This window comes from Mesoplodon mirus (genome assembly GCF_964341445.2).
Source record: "Mesoplodon mirus genome assembly, chromosome: 8".
Lineage (NCBI taxonomy): Eukaryota > Metazoa > Chordata > Mammalia > Artiodactyla > Ziphiidae > Mesoplodon > Mesoplodon mirus.
In genome coordinates this window covers 27,387,946-27,405,094 of record NC_138984.1, presented here as the reverse complement: position 1 = coordinate 27,405,094, position 17,149 = coordinate 27,387,946, and the positions used below count along the sequence as shown (strand labels likewise).

The 17,149-nt window shown below is 37.4% G+C and overlaps 1 protein-coding gene across 5 annotated transcripts in view; it reads left to right on the top strand.

Moving 5' to 3' along the window:
- UNC80 (unc-80 homolog, NALCN channel complex subunit) overlaps positions 1 to 17,149 on the top strand; it is a gene marked incomplete at both ends in the record, with an annotated part of 247,919 nt that overhangs the window by 194,435 nt on the left and 36,335 nt on the right. For all 5 annotated transcript variants that reach the window (XM_082630607.1, XM_082630605.1, XM_082630604.1 and 2 more), the window contains 5 exons: positions 1,404 to 1,538; positions 4,370 to 4,508; positions 5,137 to 5,233; positions 12,434 to 12,604; positions 16,022 to 16,114. In XM_082630607.1, the coding sequence (XP_082486733.1) occupies positions 1,404 to 1,538; positions 4,370 to 4,508; positions 5,137 to 5,233; positions 12,434 to 12,604; positions 16,022 to 16,114 (635 nt within the window). The remainder of the gene's footprint in view (positions 1 to 1,403; positions 1,539 to 4,369; positions 4,509 to 5,136; positions 5,234 to 12,433; positions 12,605 to 16,021; positions 16,115 to 17,149) is intronic.

Below are 17,149 nucleotides of genomic sequence, written 5' to 3'. Positions count from 1 at the left end.
TAGAAATGCACATTCTTGGGTTCCATCCCAGTGCTACTTGATCAGAAAGTCTGGAGTCAGGGCCCAGTAATCTGTGTTTTTACAAGACCTCCAGGTCGTTTTGATGCCCTCGGAAGCTTCAGAACCATTATTCAAATGTATGGCAAGCTTTCAGTTGATGTTTCTCCCAAGAAAGTCTCCAACCTCTATCTGAATAGAGATTTTCATTGCCATTAAATTTGGTATGACAAGGTTAGAGGAGGTGAATGTAGCAGGAAGAGTTTTCACTTAGTCTTGTCTAGTGTGTACACGGCTACAGTTAGGAGAACTGAATAAAGTTCAGAAGGGGTCTGGAGGGCTCATCCTACTTCTCATTTTAATGGAAATTTTAATAAAATTATGGAAGTAATACATGCTTGTGTAAAGTGGCGTTTGCTCAACCTACAGGGGCAATAAATTGCCTTTTTTTTTTTTTTTTTTTTGGTATGCGGGCCTCTCCCATTGCGGAGCACAGGTTCCGGGTGCATAGGCTTAGCGGCCGTGGCTCACGGGCCCAGCCGCTCCACGGCATGTGGGATCTTCCCGGACTGGGGCACGAACCCATGTCCCCTGCATCGGCAGGCGGACTCTCAACCACTGCGCCACCAGGGAAGCCCAAGAAATTGACTTTTAATATCATCAGGGCACTCTGTCCTATTTTTAGATAGTTGGAATTTCCTCTATAACTTTTTAAATAATTATCAAAAACAATAAATGCTCATAAAATTCAAAAGATAAAGAAAAGTTTAAAGAAGAAAATAAAGATCACCCATAATCCTCCTCCTAGATAACCATCGTTTACACATCTTGAAAATCTTGGTACTCTCTTCTAAGTTTGTTACCTACCTTTTTAATGTGACACTAAGAATATTGTGGGAATTTTCCCTGTAGCACTATATAGCATCTTTTAAAATATAACTGATAGTATTCTGTTGAATACATATACATAATACACTTAACCCCAATTTATGAATAATTTAAGTTGTTTCAAATTTTCTACTATTTTAAGCAACCTTGCAGCAGTCATTATTGTATATATTATATCTTTGTACATTTGTCTAACTGTTTTCTTAAGATAAATCACTAGTCACAAACTTCCTCCCAAAAATGTATATTTATATTTTTAGGATTAAATATAAATATACTAATATATATATATAAGTATATAAATATATATATATATAAAACATATTTATATTTTTAGGATTTTTATGTATATTGCCAGATCTCTCTCAAGAAGATATATACCATTTTACACTGCCCTCCATCAGTTTATGAAATTAGTCATTTCCGTCCATGCTTCCCATGGCTATGAGTTTTAAAAGCAAACACAACTCTAGTAGGCTGTTAAGGAATTTTCTGAATATGGTGACATTTTTCCATAGGTGTATTCTGACTATGAAAGCAATCCCCAGTTGCGTCAAGCCATTGAATTCGCCTGCCATCAGTTCTACATTCTACACCGGAAACCCTTTGTGCTCCAGCTGTTTGCAAGTGTGGCCCCTCTCCTGGAGTTTCCTGTGAGTAAGCTCTGTGGAAATAAAGGAAGACCAACCCAATGAGGAAAGCAAAGTCTCTTTATTCAGAGCTTACTACAGCAAGGGATTCTTGGGCTGGTTACTACAGATTGTAGATCAGAGTTCTATATTTATGTATGGCCTGGTCATTGTCCATTTGTATAATCAGTCTCTCAGCTCTCTTTATTCAAGCAATGGAATATAAATACCAAAAATTATTTCTCTTTCAACAAGAAAATCTTCTCTCTTCAACGTTTCTCTTCAACCCTCATTTCGGCCCCTAGGATGTAGATAGATCAACTCTCTGGTTTTTTGTACTCAGTTAATGAAAGGACAGAAAATGGAAAATGATAAAAGGAAGAGTTCCTGACTCTCATTTTTTTCTATCACTCTCTAGCACTTACCCTGCTTTATTTTTATTTTTCTGCAGAGCATTTATACCATATCACATGTAATATATGTTTGTTTCACTAATATGTATCTTTACCACACCCCACAATAGAATTTGAGCTCCGTCAAAATGAGACATTTTTCTGGTTTTTGCTTACCTTTTGCTTGTTTTTAGTTGTTTTCTTTTGTTTTGTTTTGTTTTACTGTAACTGCAGTGCACAGAATGGTGCCTGGAACATAGTAGGAATTTAATGAGGTTTTTTTTTTAAATTAATTTTTATTGGAGTATAGTTGCTTTACAATGTTGTGTTAGTTTCTGTTGTAGAGCAAAGTGAATCAGCTATATGTATACATATATCCCCTCTTTTCTGGATTTCCTTCCCATTTAGGTCACCACAGAGCATTGAGTAGAGTTCCCTGTGCTATATAGTAGATTCTCATTAGTTATCTATTTTATACATAGTAGTGTATATATGCCAATCCCAATCTCCCAAGTCATCCCACCACCACCCCTTCCCCCTTGGTATCCATACATTTGTTCTCTATATCTGTGTCTCTATTTCTGCTTTGCAAATAAGATCATCTATACCATTTTTCTAGATTCCACATATATACATTAATATACAATATTTGTTTTTCTCTTTCTGACTTACTTCACTTAGTATGATAATCTCTAGGGTCCATCCATGTTGCTGCAAATGGCATTATTTCATTCTTTTTATGACTGAGTAATATTCCATTGTATATATATACCACGTCTTCTTTATTCATTTCTTTGTCGATGGACACTTAGGTTGCTTCCATGTCCTTGCTATTGTAAATAGTGCTGCAATGAACATTGGGGTGCATGTATCTTTTTGACTTAGAGTTTTCTCTGGATATATGCCCAGGAGGATTTGTTGTTTTAATGAATGAATCAAAGTCATTTTACAGAGGTTTGAGATGGTAAGTATCTCCATTCTGGAGATAGATTATCAACTAAGACCTGTAAAATTCCCAGGGTTGTCAAAAAATTCATCTGTTTCTCAAACATATTTGATGTATTCAACCAATCCATTATGGAAATTTGGGGGGGAATGCTGAGTCCCACTATCATAGACCAGAGAAAACATAGGCATGAACTTTGCTGGCAGTTCACATGTTGCTGTATTTTTATGAGTTTCCACAAATATTTCTTTTGTACTAGATTAGCATTTAATAGATCCCTTAAAAGTCAAGTGTTCACTCCATACAGTAGCATGGTTGGATGCAGAATTCTGTAAGCTGAATACTGCCTAGATATTGTTATCAATGGCAGTGTTTATGAAACTTGTATTCCTGATCAAACCATGTTAGTACTGATGTAGGAATTAATAAACTAAAATGGCTTTTCTTTTGTTTTTTTTTTTTTTTTTAAATGTGTTCCTTTATTTATTTATTTATTTATTATTTATTTATTTTTTTTTTTTGCGGTACGTGGGCCTCTCACTGTTGTGGCCTCTCCCGTTGCGGAGCACAGGCTCCGGATGTGCAAGGCTCAGCGGCCATGGCTCACGGGCCCAGCCGCTCCGCGGCATGTGGGATCTTCCCAGACCGGGGCACGAACCCGTGTCCCCTGCATCGGCAGGCGGACTCTCAACCACTGCGCCACCAGGGAAGCCCCTTTTCTTTTGTTTTTAATTGAAGTATAGTTAATTTACAATGTTGTGTTAATTTCTGCTGTACAGCAAAATGATTCAGTTATACATATATATATACATCTTTTTAATATTCTTTTCCATTATGGTTTATCACAGGATATTGAATATAGTTCCCTATGCTATACAGTAGGACCTTGTTGTTTATCCATTCTATATATAATAGTTTGCATCTGCTAATCCCAAACTCCCAGTCCATCCCCCCTCACCCCCCTTGGCAACCACAATTCTGTTCTGTGTCTGTGAGTCTATTTCATAGATAAGTTCATTTGTGTCATATTTTAGATTCCACATATAAGTGATATCATATGGTATTTGTCTTTCTCTTTGTAACTTCACTTAGTATGATAATCTCTAGGTCCATCCATGTTGCTGCAAACGGCATTATTTCATTATTTTTATTGCTGAGTAGGATTCCACTGTATATATATATACCACATCTTCTTTATCCATTCATCTGTCGATTGACATTTAGGTTGTTTCCATGTTTTGGCTACTGTGAATAGTGATGCTATGAACATATGGGTTCATGTGTCATTTTGAGTTAGAGTTTTCTCTGGGTATATGCCCACGAGTGGGATTGCTGGATCATATGGCAACTCTATTTTTAGTTTTTTTTAGGAACCTCCATTCTGTTTTCCACAGTGGGTGCACCAACTTACATTCCCACCAACAGGGTATGAGGGTTCCCTTTTCTCCACACCCTCTCCAGAATTTGTTATTTGTAGACTTTTTAATGATGGCCTAAAATGGCTTTTCTTTGTACAGGATGCTGCCAATACTGGGTCCAGCAAAGGCGTGTCAGCTCAGTGCCTGTTTGACTTGCTGCAGTCGCTGGAGGGGGAGACCACTGACATCCTAGACATCTTAGAGCTGGTCAAAGCTGAGAAGCCTCTTAAGTCATTAGGTAAAAGCAAAACTTGCCTTGACATTCTTTTTCTTTTTGTAATCTTTCTTTTTTTAAACGACCTTTTACTGAATATTTTGAACTAAATCAAAACAGCAAAAATAAGTGGAACAGTGGTATAAATTAAATGAGTACATTTTCCTATCTCCTGTTTTTCTTAAATTTCTTGTAAATCTTAAAATGTAAAGGATTCTCTGCCATGAAAATTATATTAAAAGGGGGGCTCAATAGACCACTTTAGTTTTCAGAAAATTGGGTTTTCCTGGACAATTCTAAGTGAATAACTCTTTAAGACAGGCTTTTATTATCATGGACTGTGTACAATTAGAGGTATTCAAAGATGAAGTCTCATGTCTTACCTTAGAGCATCCAAATATCCTTCTATTAGATGAGTTTTTTTTAACTACCCAAAAAAAGCACTTTTATTTGTCATCTGATTATTCAAAAATAGAACAGAATTTTTAGTCCCTTTAGATGAGGATATTAAGTGTTCACAGTTTAGGAATAAAGTCTAACAAAGAAATGACTACAAAATATAACTGGAAAGAAAGCGTTAGGAGTAATAAATTCTTCTTTATCCCTGGTGGAATCCACTCTGATTGTGTGCCTTGACCTTCTGTCCCTTCAGATTTCTGCTATGGAAACGAAGACCTGACTTTCTCTATAAGTGAAGCCATTAAGCTCTGTGTTACTGTGGTGGCATATGCTCCTGAGTCATTCAGAAGGTAACTGCAGCCTTTTATTCTGTGCCTTGTAATAAGTAATTATGGCAAAGGAAATAAAATTGAGTGACTACAAAGATTATGTTTGCTAACATTAGCCTGTAATGTTCTGGCAAGTACATTTTCAAAAACTAAATTTAAGGAACTTGTCATAGTAGAGGTTATGAAAAATATAGTAAATCTTCATCAATTTGAAATCCCCTAATTTGGAAATTGTGAAGTGGCTCAGATGTTTTAGTCTTGTTTAGGAAATATCCTCACATGTAACAGAAATTAATAGCAAATGAAATTTCAGAAAAGACATTTAAGCTATTTAAGAAAACTCCTTTCAAGGAGCAATAAGAACTTGTGTCACACAAAGAGCAGGAAGAGAAATCTTGCCTGTCATTTTGCCAATGCAAGGAATCCAAAGGACTCACCATGGCGAGTGTGATTTCCAGTTCTAGGATGTTGGCTCTGACCTGATTTTATTTACATATATATATAATATATATTATATATAATATGTGAAATGAAAATCAGCCTCATCTCTCTATTAAAATAGGTATTCTAAAGGCAGAGACAATAATTCAAATGAATTATGGATAGCCCCTTTTTATGTAATGTGCATGCTTAAAGATAAGAGCTGAATTCCTTCCAAATGTTCCATAATTCTGGCTTAAACAACCCTATGGCCTTCCCTCCTCTTCCTCAATTCAACATTAGGAAATCTCTCCCTCTTAATTTCTCAATCTACTTTGATTTTTTCTTGTAATATCTAACCCATAAACAAAGCATTAGGTTGTATTCTACCATATTCTTAGTATATGTGATATATCTTCCAATGCCCAATATAGTGCTGTATTCCACAGATGATATAACAATATAAATTTATAAAATGAATGAATCAGCTAACAGCCAACTGTTCCCATGTTCCTATTTCTCTCATTTGTAATTCTTCTTGCATAGGCCTTTGTGGTGAGAAAATAGTTTGAAAGTAAAAATATGGATTATTCATAAACATATCACAGTTTTTGCCTCAACTTTCTTTCTTTTGAGAGAAGGATGGGCTAATAAATTATTCCAGGGTATTGCTCCTCTGTTAAGACTGCCAGATCTTATTTTCTGATGTAAATTCAAAGAACTGAGACTACAAACTGCTGTCACACAAGGAATAAAATATAAAATTTATATAAAATATAAATCTTATCTGAGTGTTAACTCAAGGATGTTGGCTCTGATCTAACCCAGAGTCACCCGCATTGGTCCTACCTCCTCGGACCAGCTGTTGAGCTCATGTGCTCAGGGTGAATTGTGACTCTGACTCAGGTTTGAAGTGAAAGGGAAGATGACTAGTGATTCTCCTGGTGAAACAAACAGAGAACTAGCACTTGTCCATTCATACCAGTCCAGTTCTAACCTACTAGTCAAGCCTATCCTGAAACATCTATATATCAGGTGATTTATAGAACACTAGATAGAAATGTATAACTGATCTGAAAGTAAAGCATAGTGATCTACTTGGGTTGTAAAGATTGCTTGGGGCTTACAGATTTCCACATTACTTAAAATTCTTAATTCTCTCTGTTTGATCAAATCTCCTTATCAATTTCTCATATTCCTCCTTAAATCTACTTCTGGTTTTCAATTAGTGTAGAAAAATATTGACCCAACTATTGCAATTCTACTATTTTAACCCAGTGGATATTTTGACCCCAAGGATATTTTGACTATGACTTTATAAATACAAACATCTTAATCATAATTATACCTATAAGTTTTCATTAAAGGATTATTTTCTAATTTATTTATGCCCGTTTAATTCCTCAATCAGTCATTTTATGTTGCAAATAAGCCACTTTCAACTTTTCATTTTTATTTTATCAAAGTTCTTTTCATTGAAATTCTTTTCTTTCTATGTAAAATTTATAATAAAGTTTACATTCATTGATTAAGTTTTGGGGGAGAACTTATTTTATCTTGGTCTGTATCAAACTTTGCTTATTAGAGTTTCTGTCATTTTGAGCTTTTGTGTTTCAGGTTTTACTGCATAGTTTCCCCAAGTCAAATTTCAATGGTGCCCATAAGATGTAGTTTCTTAATGTAGAATAAACATCTGAAGCAAGATGTTTATTAAATAACAAATTCTACTCAGTGGTGTTTTAACAATTGTCAGTTTTATTTTATGTCAAAAATTCTTTCAGAATAGTTATTATGAGTTGGATAAAAGACTAGGAATTTGTATTTTTAAAGTAATCAATGAAAAAAGCAACAGACAACTGGTCAGATATTCCCAGACTGCTTTATAATTCAGGATTAATCTTAGAGTGTAATACCATTATTTCATATTCTTCCATCAGTTTGTTCATTATGTACTATCTCCTCACACACCACTGGGACAGAGAGAGAGCAAATCGTAGGGTCAGAACATCCCGCTGACAAGCAGGGTGACCTCCGCCCCATCTCCACAGTTCATTTCCCAGTCCCCCCACTGCAAAAAATCTCTCCTGCCTCCGGTCCCAGAGCAATTTATTTTGAAGTTTTCCCTTATGAAATCTGTTGCTCAGCCATCTCGAGGCGCTGAGCCAAGTCACCTTACCTCATCCTGCCTCTTACCAACCAAGTCTGTAAACATACGGAACCACCTGAAGAAAATGCATACAGTCTATTCTTACCACAGCCTCTGGTGTAAATCTCTGCTCTCCTTGCCTGAGCTGAGTACCACAGCCATCTTGAGGGTCCTCTTTATCCTTTCTCAGAAACTCCTGAAATGGTGTCGGTCATAAGATTTGAGGTTTCTGGAAGGATCCAGTGAAGAGTGACTTCTTTCTTGCCCATGTTCTAAATAAATGAAGGAAGGCAAGGAGGAAGGCAGAAGGGAGGTTGAATTATCGCCTTTACTACTGAGAAAGATTAAGTAGGGGAATTGGGCTTGAAACAGGACTGCCCTGAGAACTCCCAGCAGAGGATAGAAGCCCTGTTGGCAGGCTTTTCCAGGAAAAGGAAAAGAGCTGAGCTGATTTTGCCCAGAATGTCTATATCAGTTTGCCCCTCAGGTAAGTCTTTGTCTTCTCCAGAACCTAATGAGTAAAAGGGCAAAGAGGAACCGGGATTGATATTGACTGAACTCTCTCTGCTGGAAGGAAACATGAGGAATGAGTAAAATATGCCACCCCCATCCCCAACATTCTCACCTTATTCTGTCTTAAGCAATGGGGATTAAACACTATGCCTCTGGTCAACCCTGCCTCAGGAGGGCAAATGTACCCTCTATCAAGACGGTCCTCATCTTACTTTCCTTAGGCTCCTCCTACAATATCACAGCTCCATAAAAGGTTCAAAAATGGATCAAAACCTTGCATTAACTTAACTCCAAGTCCCTTCGATTCCTAAGTGTCAAAATACCCCCTCTTCTATTTTCCACTCCAAGCATATCCAGTACCATGTTATTAGGGTATATCAGAGATTCTGCAGTGCGATTAAGTGATAACATGAAGACACTGCAATGATAAAATGTATAAAAATTCTCTAATATTAAAATGCTAACAGCATAGAGAAGCCCTAAATTTGACTAAAAAATCCTCACATTATCAAATTCCCAATGAGATATGAAAGACGCTTTCAAGTTAAAATCCAAACACATTGAAATCAAAAGGAATTAGAGTTCACAATCAAATTCTCTTGTCATTGTGAGTTAAAAGCCAGAGTCCAATACTGTTAAGCTAAATTAAAATTTTTTTAGAAAACCTCCCTAATACCTTATTCTGCTCTGTTTAAGCCAGAACTGTTCTGAATTCCTGGGTGGAGCCAGGATCTCTTAAGTAGTTGTTCCCTAGGATATGTTTCATGGGAATAAATTCAATTCTTACAAGACTTCAACATTTGTAATACCAAGTCCCTGTTGTGCTTAAATTTTTTTTAAATAATGTATTTTATTTAAATATTCATACAAGAAAGTTTTTACAAATTGTAATTTTATAGTTTAATGAATGTATACAAAGATAACACATCAGTGTAACTACCACTTAAATTGAAAAATCAGATAAAAGAACCACTATCCTGATTTCCAACATCACAAATCAGCTTTGTCTGTTTCTGAACTCAACTAAAATGAAATAATATGGTAGGTATTTTTTAATGTCTGACTTCTGTTATTCAGTATTATTTCATGAGATTCATCCACGCAATCATGTAGAACAATAGTTCTTCGTTTGTCTATAATATTCTATTGTATGGCTATGCTGAAATTTGTGTATTTCTTCTTTTGTTGACAGACATTTGTGTTGTGTCCAGTTTGAAGCTATTACCAATAATGCTGCAGTGAACATTTTTGTATATGTCTTTGTGTGCACATATATATGTGTCTCTGTGGGTAGAAATGCTCTGCTAGATCATGGAGTATGTATACGTTTTGCTGTAGTAGATACTACCAAAAAGTTTTCCAGAGTGCTTGTATCAGTTTTCACTCCCACCAGCAGTGTATAAGTGATCCAGTACTCTACAACCTCATCAACACTTTGTATTGTCAGTCTTTTTTTATTTTAGCTGTTTTTGTTGGCTTATAGTGATATCTCATTGTGGTTTTAATTTCCATTTCCCTCCAGCAAATTAAAAGGTTTGGAAGCCTTTCAGATTGTTTACTGGAATTTGGATATCTACTTTTGCAAAGGGCCTATTGAAGTATTCTACCCATTTTTAAATGAGATTATCAGTAATTTTTATTTGATATATAGAATTTTTTTAAAGAGTCTGATATAAATACATTTTAACTTATATAGAGTGGTGTGCTGGTAAACATTTAACAACCAACTCTCTGGGGGAAAGAGTTTCTGATATGTAGCATTGCCAATTTGCCAATATGTAGCAATTGCTGAATACAAAATACCAGAATGACATCATTGAATGTGGTGTTGGAAAGAGATGCTTATGGTAGGCCTTTTTCTTTAAATTAATTTTTATTGGAGTATAGTTGCTTTATGATGTTGTGTTAGTTTCTGCTGTAAAGCTATACATATACCTCCTCTTTTTTGGATTGCCTTCGCATTTAGGTCACCACAGAGCATTGAGTAGAGTTCCCTGTGCTATACAGTAGGTCCTCATTAGTTATCTATTTTACACATAATATCAATAGTGTATATATGTTAATCCCATCCCAATCTCCAAGTTCATCCCATCCCCCCCTTCCCCCTTGGTATCCATACGTTTGTTCTCTATGTCTGTGTGTCTATTTCTGCTTTGCAAATAAGATCATCTATACCATTTTCCTAGATTCCACATATGCGTTAATATACAATATTTGTTTTTCTCTCTCTCTCTTACTTCACTCTGTATGAAGTGAAGTCTTACAGTCTCTAAGTCCGTCCACATCTCTGCAAATTATCCAATTTCGTTCCTTTTTATGGCTGAAAAATATTTCAATGTATATATGTACCACATCATCTTTATCCATTCCTCTGTTGATGGGCAATTAGGTTGCTTCCATGTCCTGACTACTGTAAATAGTTCTGCAGTGAACCTTGGGGTGCAATGTATCTTTTTGAATTATGGTTTTCTTTGGGTATATGCCCAGTAGTGGGATTGCTGGGTCATATGGTAGTTTTATTTTTAGTTTTTTAAGGAACATCCATACTGTTCTCCATAGTGGCTGCATCAGTTTACATTCCCACCAACAGTTCAAGAGGGTTCCCTTTTCTCCACACCCTCTCCAGCATTTGTTGTTTGTGGATATTTTGATGATGGCCATTCTGACAGGTGTGAGGTGATACTACATTGTAGCTTTGATTTGCATTTCTCTAATAATTAGTGATGTTGAGCATCTTTTCATGTGTTTGTTGGCCATCTGTATGTCTTCTTTGGAGAAATGTCTGTTTAGGTGTTCCACCCAGTTTTTGATTGGGTTGTTTGTTTTTTTGTTCTTGAGCTGCATGAGCTGTTTGTATATTTTGGAGATTAATCCTTTGTTAATTGCTTCAGTTGCAAATATTTTCTCCCATCCTGAGTGTTGTCCAGTAGGCCTTCTTGACTGGTTATTTAGCCATTCCAGCATACCACTGGCTACTTGTATTTCAAATAACATCTCTTGCTCTGTGGCTTATAATTTTACTCCCCTAAGGTTGTCTTTTGATGAACAGAGCTCTTCATTTTAATATAGTCCAATGTATCACCTTTTTCCTATTTTTTAGTGCTTTCTGTGTCCTCTTATGAAATCTTGGCTAACCCAAGGTTATGAATATATCCCCTTATATGTTAGGTGCTTTTTTATTTTTATTGTAACATTTAGATTAACAAGCCATCTGGAATTAATTTTGGTATGGTGTAAAGTAAAGAGTCAAAGTTTATTTTTCCCATAGAGATATATAATAGGCAATAGACCCAGCACCATTTATAGAAAAGACTAGCCTTTCCCCATTGCATTGCAGTGTCATCTTTGTTATAAATCAAGTATCTGTGGATTTGTTTTGGACTCCTTATTCTGTTTCATATATCTATTTGTCTATCCTGGCACCAATATTATACTGTCTTAATTATGATAGTTTTATAAAAAGTCTGATGTCTGGTAATATGTCTTTTTACAATTATGAAATTTCCATCTTTAACTTACCTTGAAGTCTGTTTTGTCTGACATAATAGTTACATCAGCATTCTTTTGGTGTTTTCTCTTTCACCTTCAACATTTCTATATACTTATATTTAATGTCTCTTGATAGCAAAATATAGCTGAATTTTTAAATTATTCACACTAGTAAGCAGCCATTTTCATACCTGCATCACAGTGACTGTTTCCAGACCAGACTCTTGCTGTAAAATTGCTTAAGCTTTAAGAAGCCAGCCTCCTAAAGGAGGGTCTTATTTTGTCTCAAATTTGTTGCAAATTACTGAATGGAAGCTTTGTTGATGATTGTGAAGTTTGTTTCTCTGATTGACTGAATAGCTCTACCTGTTACCATTCTATTGTTCTTTCAACCAATTGTATAAATGCTAACTCTCCCAAGTAGATAATATTCTTCCTAAATGCAGGATTTTATCACCTTTTATCCAGTGCTTAAATAACTAATTAATTAGTGTTGGTAGATATTTCCATCAGCTTTAATTACTCTTGACTTGGGTGGAGTGGGAAGGGGATTCAGAATTTTCCAACTCTCTAGAGGTTTTTCATTTCTCCATGCTCCAAAATATCAAGTAGGATGTAAAAACATGATTTGGTTTTCTATCTGTTGATTAAAGTCTTCAGATGCTGATGGTCTTGGAAGCTTTGGTGCCATGTTACCTACAAAAGCTAAAGAGGCAAACATCACAAGTGGAGACAGGACCCGCTGCCCGAGAGGAGATCGCCGCCATGGCTGCTCTTGCGACATCCCTGCAGGCCCTTTTATACAGTGTAGAGGTCCTCACCAGGTAATCCCATCAGCAGAAATAGCCACAGCCATAAACTCTATGTATCCGCCAAAAAGATGAAAATCTCTAAAACCCAGTTTTTATTTACAGATAACTTATCCAAACTCAGCTAAAACTGCAAACATTCCCTAAGTTGTTTAGATAAATAGTGCTCAGTACTCTAAGTAATAATAATGATGACAACAATAATAATAATAATTGTTAGTAGTAGTATTCTACCATGATTGTTAAGCACACATTTACGTGTAGCTTGCCGAGCTTCTGTGGCAGTTTTAACCCAGCAGTAAACAAATCTTTTGTAAAAGGGCTAATTTAGTGAATATGAAAATGTGATCCACGTTTTTATTAGCTCTTATTTTATGAGACATGGAATGACTGCAATTTCAACTAAGCATTCTTTTATTATTTTCCTGTTTGTAAAGAGCTGGATTTATTTTTACTATAATTTCAGAAGCTACATAACAAACATAAACTACAAAATTTTATTCTAATGCTAGAATTGATAGATTCTCTGTCGGACAGGACTCAAGAGTGCTGAGAGAGGGGACTGAGGGATTTAGGAATGGAAAGGTCAGTTGACACCAGGGTTCAGCCCTAAACAAAGTTCCAAGAAGTTAGCCCTGTCACCAGATTCTTGGGTACGGAAGCAGAGGAATTGAGCTGCCCTGTGTCAGGGAAGGGCTGGATTGATGAGGCCTGGGCGGGAGTTGGCAGGTGGGAGCATTAGCGGGGCTGGAGGGATGTCTGTGTACCAAGGATAGAGCGAGTGGGGGTGGTAGATGCAGGACACTATATAGTGATAGGCTTTACTTTTCCATTGTCATCTAAAATCAGCTGGAAGGAGACGTTCCTCCCCATGGGTGGAGGTGGAGAAGCCTTCTTTCTGCATCAATGTCTTTTCTCCTCCATCCCATTTGGCCATATCATTAGCCTAAAATTCTATGGTCTACTCCCATCACAGGCACCAACTTCTCCAGCCCCATCTTGCTCAATTGGTGAGGGGACTCGCTGCAACCCCTCAGTCCAGGGAGGACTTTTCCAGCGTGCACCAGCAAGTCAGAGGGGGAGTGAGATTGTTATTCATTAAGTTCAATCTATGTTTAGTTCCTAATCTTGCACTACATTGCCAACTGAGGCAAGCAGAACATAGCCCAAAGCCTCGGGTAGACTCTCTGCTGAAGTGCCCGCGTGCATCTAATCTGAGGGGATGGGAAGCAGTGGAATAGAGAGCAGTGACAAACCACCAGTGAGAAGCAGCCCCCAGTGCTTTGATGATGGTTTCCTGAAAGTCTGTGGGGGTAGAACATTGCAAGGAGAAATACATGACATACACCCTTCCTTCTGCACCCACCTGGTTATGTCAGTAGTGCCTTCCTGTGACTAGAGGAGAGAAGAGCAGTCAAGTTCCTTCAAGGGCCACTTGATTCTTTCTCTTTACAGTACACAATGTTGATGCCTTCTGTTCCCTTTTATAAGGATAAGTCAATTAACTTCTCCAAAACTGACTTACCAAAAATTTCACAAAGAGTTATGGATGGAGCTCTGACATTTGAAATTCTGTGGCCTTAAATATTCCAGTGTATTTAATATTCTTTTGATGGAGTGGAAGACTAGCCTCATTGGTTGGCTGTAATTATTCACAACAAAATTGGCTTCATTGTTTTTTACAAAAAGAAAACAAGAAGAATACCGGTTCACTTCCACAGTCCTAATGTACGTTGCTCATGAAAAAAATTAACCGTTCTATAGGTAGTAACACAGAAACAAGTATATTACAAGTGTATCAGTGTTCGTTTTCCATTGTTGCATAACACATTACCACAAACTGAGAGGCTTAAAGCTGAACGCATTTATTATCATCGCATGGTCCTGTAGGCCGGAAATCTGGGCAGGCTCAGCTGATCTGTCCGCTCAGGGTCTTGCAAGGCCAAAATCAAGATATCAGTTGGTCTGGGCTCTTACTGGAACCATCTGGGGACAAATCCACTTCTCAGCTCATTCAGGGTTTTGGCAGAATCCAGCACCAGGCAGCTTTAGGTCTGAGGTCCCCTTTCCTTCCTGACCGTCAGCCAGGGGCCACTCTCTGCTGTTGGAAGACACCTGTATTCCCTCTTACACAGCCCCCAGTCATCCAGCCAGCAGTGATGCCTTGAGTCCTTCTCAGGCTTCAAATTTGTCTGCCCCTCCCAAGAGAAGCTGTCTGCTTTTTAAGGGCCGGTGATGAGATTAGGCCTACCCAGATCATTTCCCTTTTGCCATATGATGTAGCGTGATAACGGGAGTAACACCAGTGGGGCAGTGGGGGGAAGGCCTTGAGGCTAGCTTTAAATTCTGCCCCCTACAGCAAAGGCACCAAAGAGATGGTCTGGGGCGATTTTTAAAGGGTTACTCTCCAGCCACAGCCAGCATACAGAAAACGAGCATAACAAAAGCAAGCTTTAAAGAGTTCATGTAAGCAATTGCTTGGAAAAGCCTTATCTTCCTTTCCATGTCACAGATGACACAGAGGCAGTTTACCTATATATGAGCTGATTGGAACCTATTTCTTAGCATCTATAATAAATTATTGACTTAACAATAGATACTAATTTACTCACTTTCCTGGGTAGTCTTAGGTATAATTTTTTTAACATCTTTATTGGAGTATAACTGCTTTATAATGGTGTCTTAGTTTCTGCTTTATTACAAATTGAATCAGCTATACATATACATATATCCCCATATCCCCTCCCTCTTGTGTCTCCCTCCCACCCTCCCTACCCCACCCCTCTAGGTGGTCACAAAGCACCGAGCTGATCTCCCTGTGCTATGCGGCTGCTTCCCACTAGCTATCTATTTTACATTTGGTAGTGTATATATGTCCATGCCACTCTCTCACTTCGTCCCAGCTTACCCTTCCCCGTCCCCATGTCCTCAAGTCCATTCTCTACGACAGGAATAAACACACAGACTTAGGTCTAACTTTGACTAGAAAGATTCTTACCTTGTTTGATAGTTTCTCAGAAAAACAGTGTGGTTGATTATGGAGCAGGTGGCTTAAATGATATGTACACCCCTATCTTTTTCTTACTGTCTAGAATGGCTAACTTCCTGGTACCTGTGGAATTAAAAAATGAATTCTTAACTCTCACTTAATCAGCACAGACTTAGAAGTCTGATTTCATGAATGTCTGGTTTGAAGAGTACTTGTTTATTACTCAGGACCAAGAAATGAAAGACCTTAAATCGTGGTGAGCTTATAGACCCTTGGGAATCAGTGTTCCCTTTAAAGTGCCTTCCAGGACAGACTCAGCAAAGGAATGTGACAGAAAAGGCCAAAGTCTTTATAAGCTTCTAGCTTCAAGCTTGTGTGAGCTGCAGTAATTTGAGAGTTTCATAAGTGTCTCCACTTCTGTGGTTTTGTTACTGTTGTTGCAGGCCCATGACGGCCCCCCAGATGAGCAGGTGTGACCAGGGTCATAAAGGGGCCACCACAGCCAACCACACCATGTCGTCTGGGGTGACTACCAGGTAATTCACTGGCTTTATTCTTCTGTGGTCTCTCAATGTCGTACAACCTGAATCTCAGCTGTTGCGAGTGAAAGGAATCCTGAAAATAGTCGATATTGAGCATGAAAATCTCCAAGGAAAAGAGAAGAAGGTGAGAGTTGAGAGTTACACGAAAACACCTAGGCTTTTTTTTTTTTTTTTTTTTTTTTGCAACTGTCACCTTTGTAAATGAAGAGAAGTAAGCCACCTTCAGAAACTGGCATTTATGTCCATTTGTTTGTGTGAACATGCAAGATGTTCTCTGCCTCCTGGTTGGTCTTTGAACTATTCCAGTGTTGTTTCACTTGCCTCCAAGAAAAAGGCAAAGGAAACAGTAATAATCAGGAGGTGGCTTCTCATTCCAGGGCAGTTGTGCAGTCACCTTTCTTTCATCTGGACAGATTTTCTACAGACATTTCATCCAAGCTTTGACTTAGTCCCTTAACTGATGCTTTCACGGTTGTTGAATTAATCACCTTCCCTCTTTTGGTGCAACTCAGACACTGGCTGCACTAGTTAATACTTTACTTCATTCTGCCGGGGTTAACCTCTAAATACTCTGAGACAAAAATAAAAGTTTAATTAGCTTCCTCCTCCAAGGAAGATTTAAGGCAGAGCAAACCCAAAATCAGCTAGGAAGAAAGTTATCTTTTCCCAGTATGGAATAATTAGCAGAGATTATAAGGAAAAACTGAATAATTTTCTACTTTCTCTGAAGCACATTTTTAAGTGTATATAATTATTTATGTAAATTCCCTGCTTATCATATATTTATGTTAAAAATGAAATAAATTCCAAACTATCACATCAGATATAAATTATCTGATGTGATAGTGTTACCTCAATTTCTTACATTAGGGGAAAATGATTATATGGGTTTTGAGTAATGAGTTTAAGTGATATTTAGGGGTTTCTCTAAGCTTACTGAGCTATGTTCAATGCTAGATGAAAGGTGCCCAGAGAGAGAGGGCTTCTAAAGTCCTGTTACCCATCACTCATAAAGCAAGAAGTCTCTAG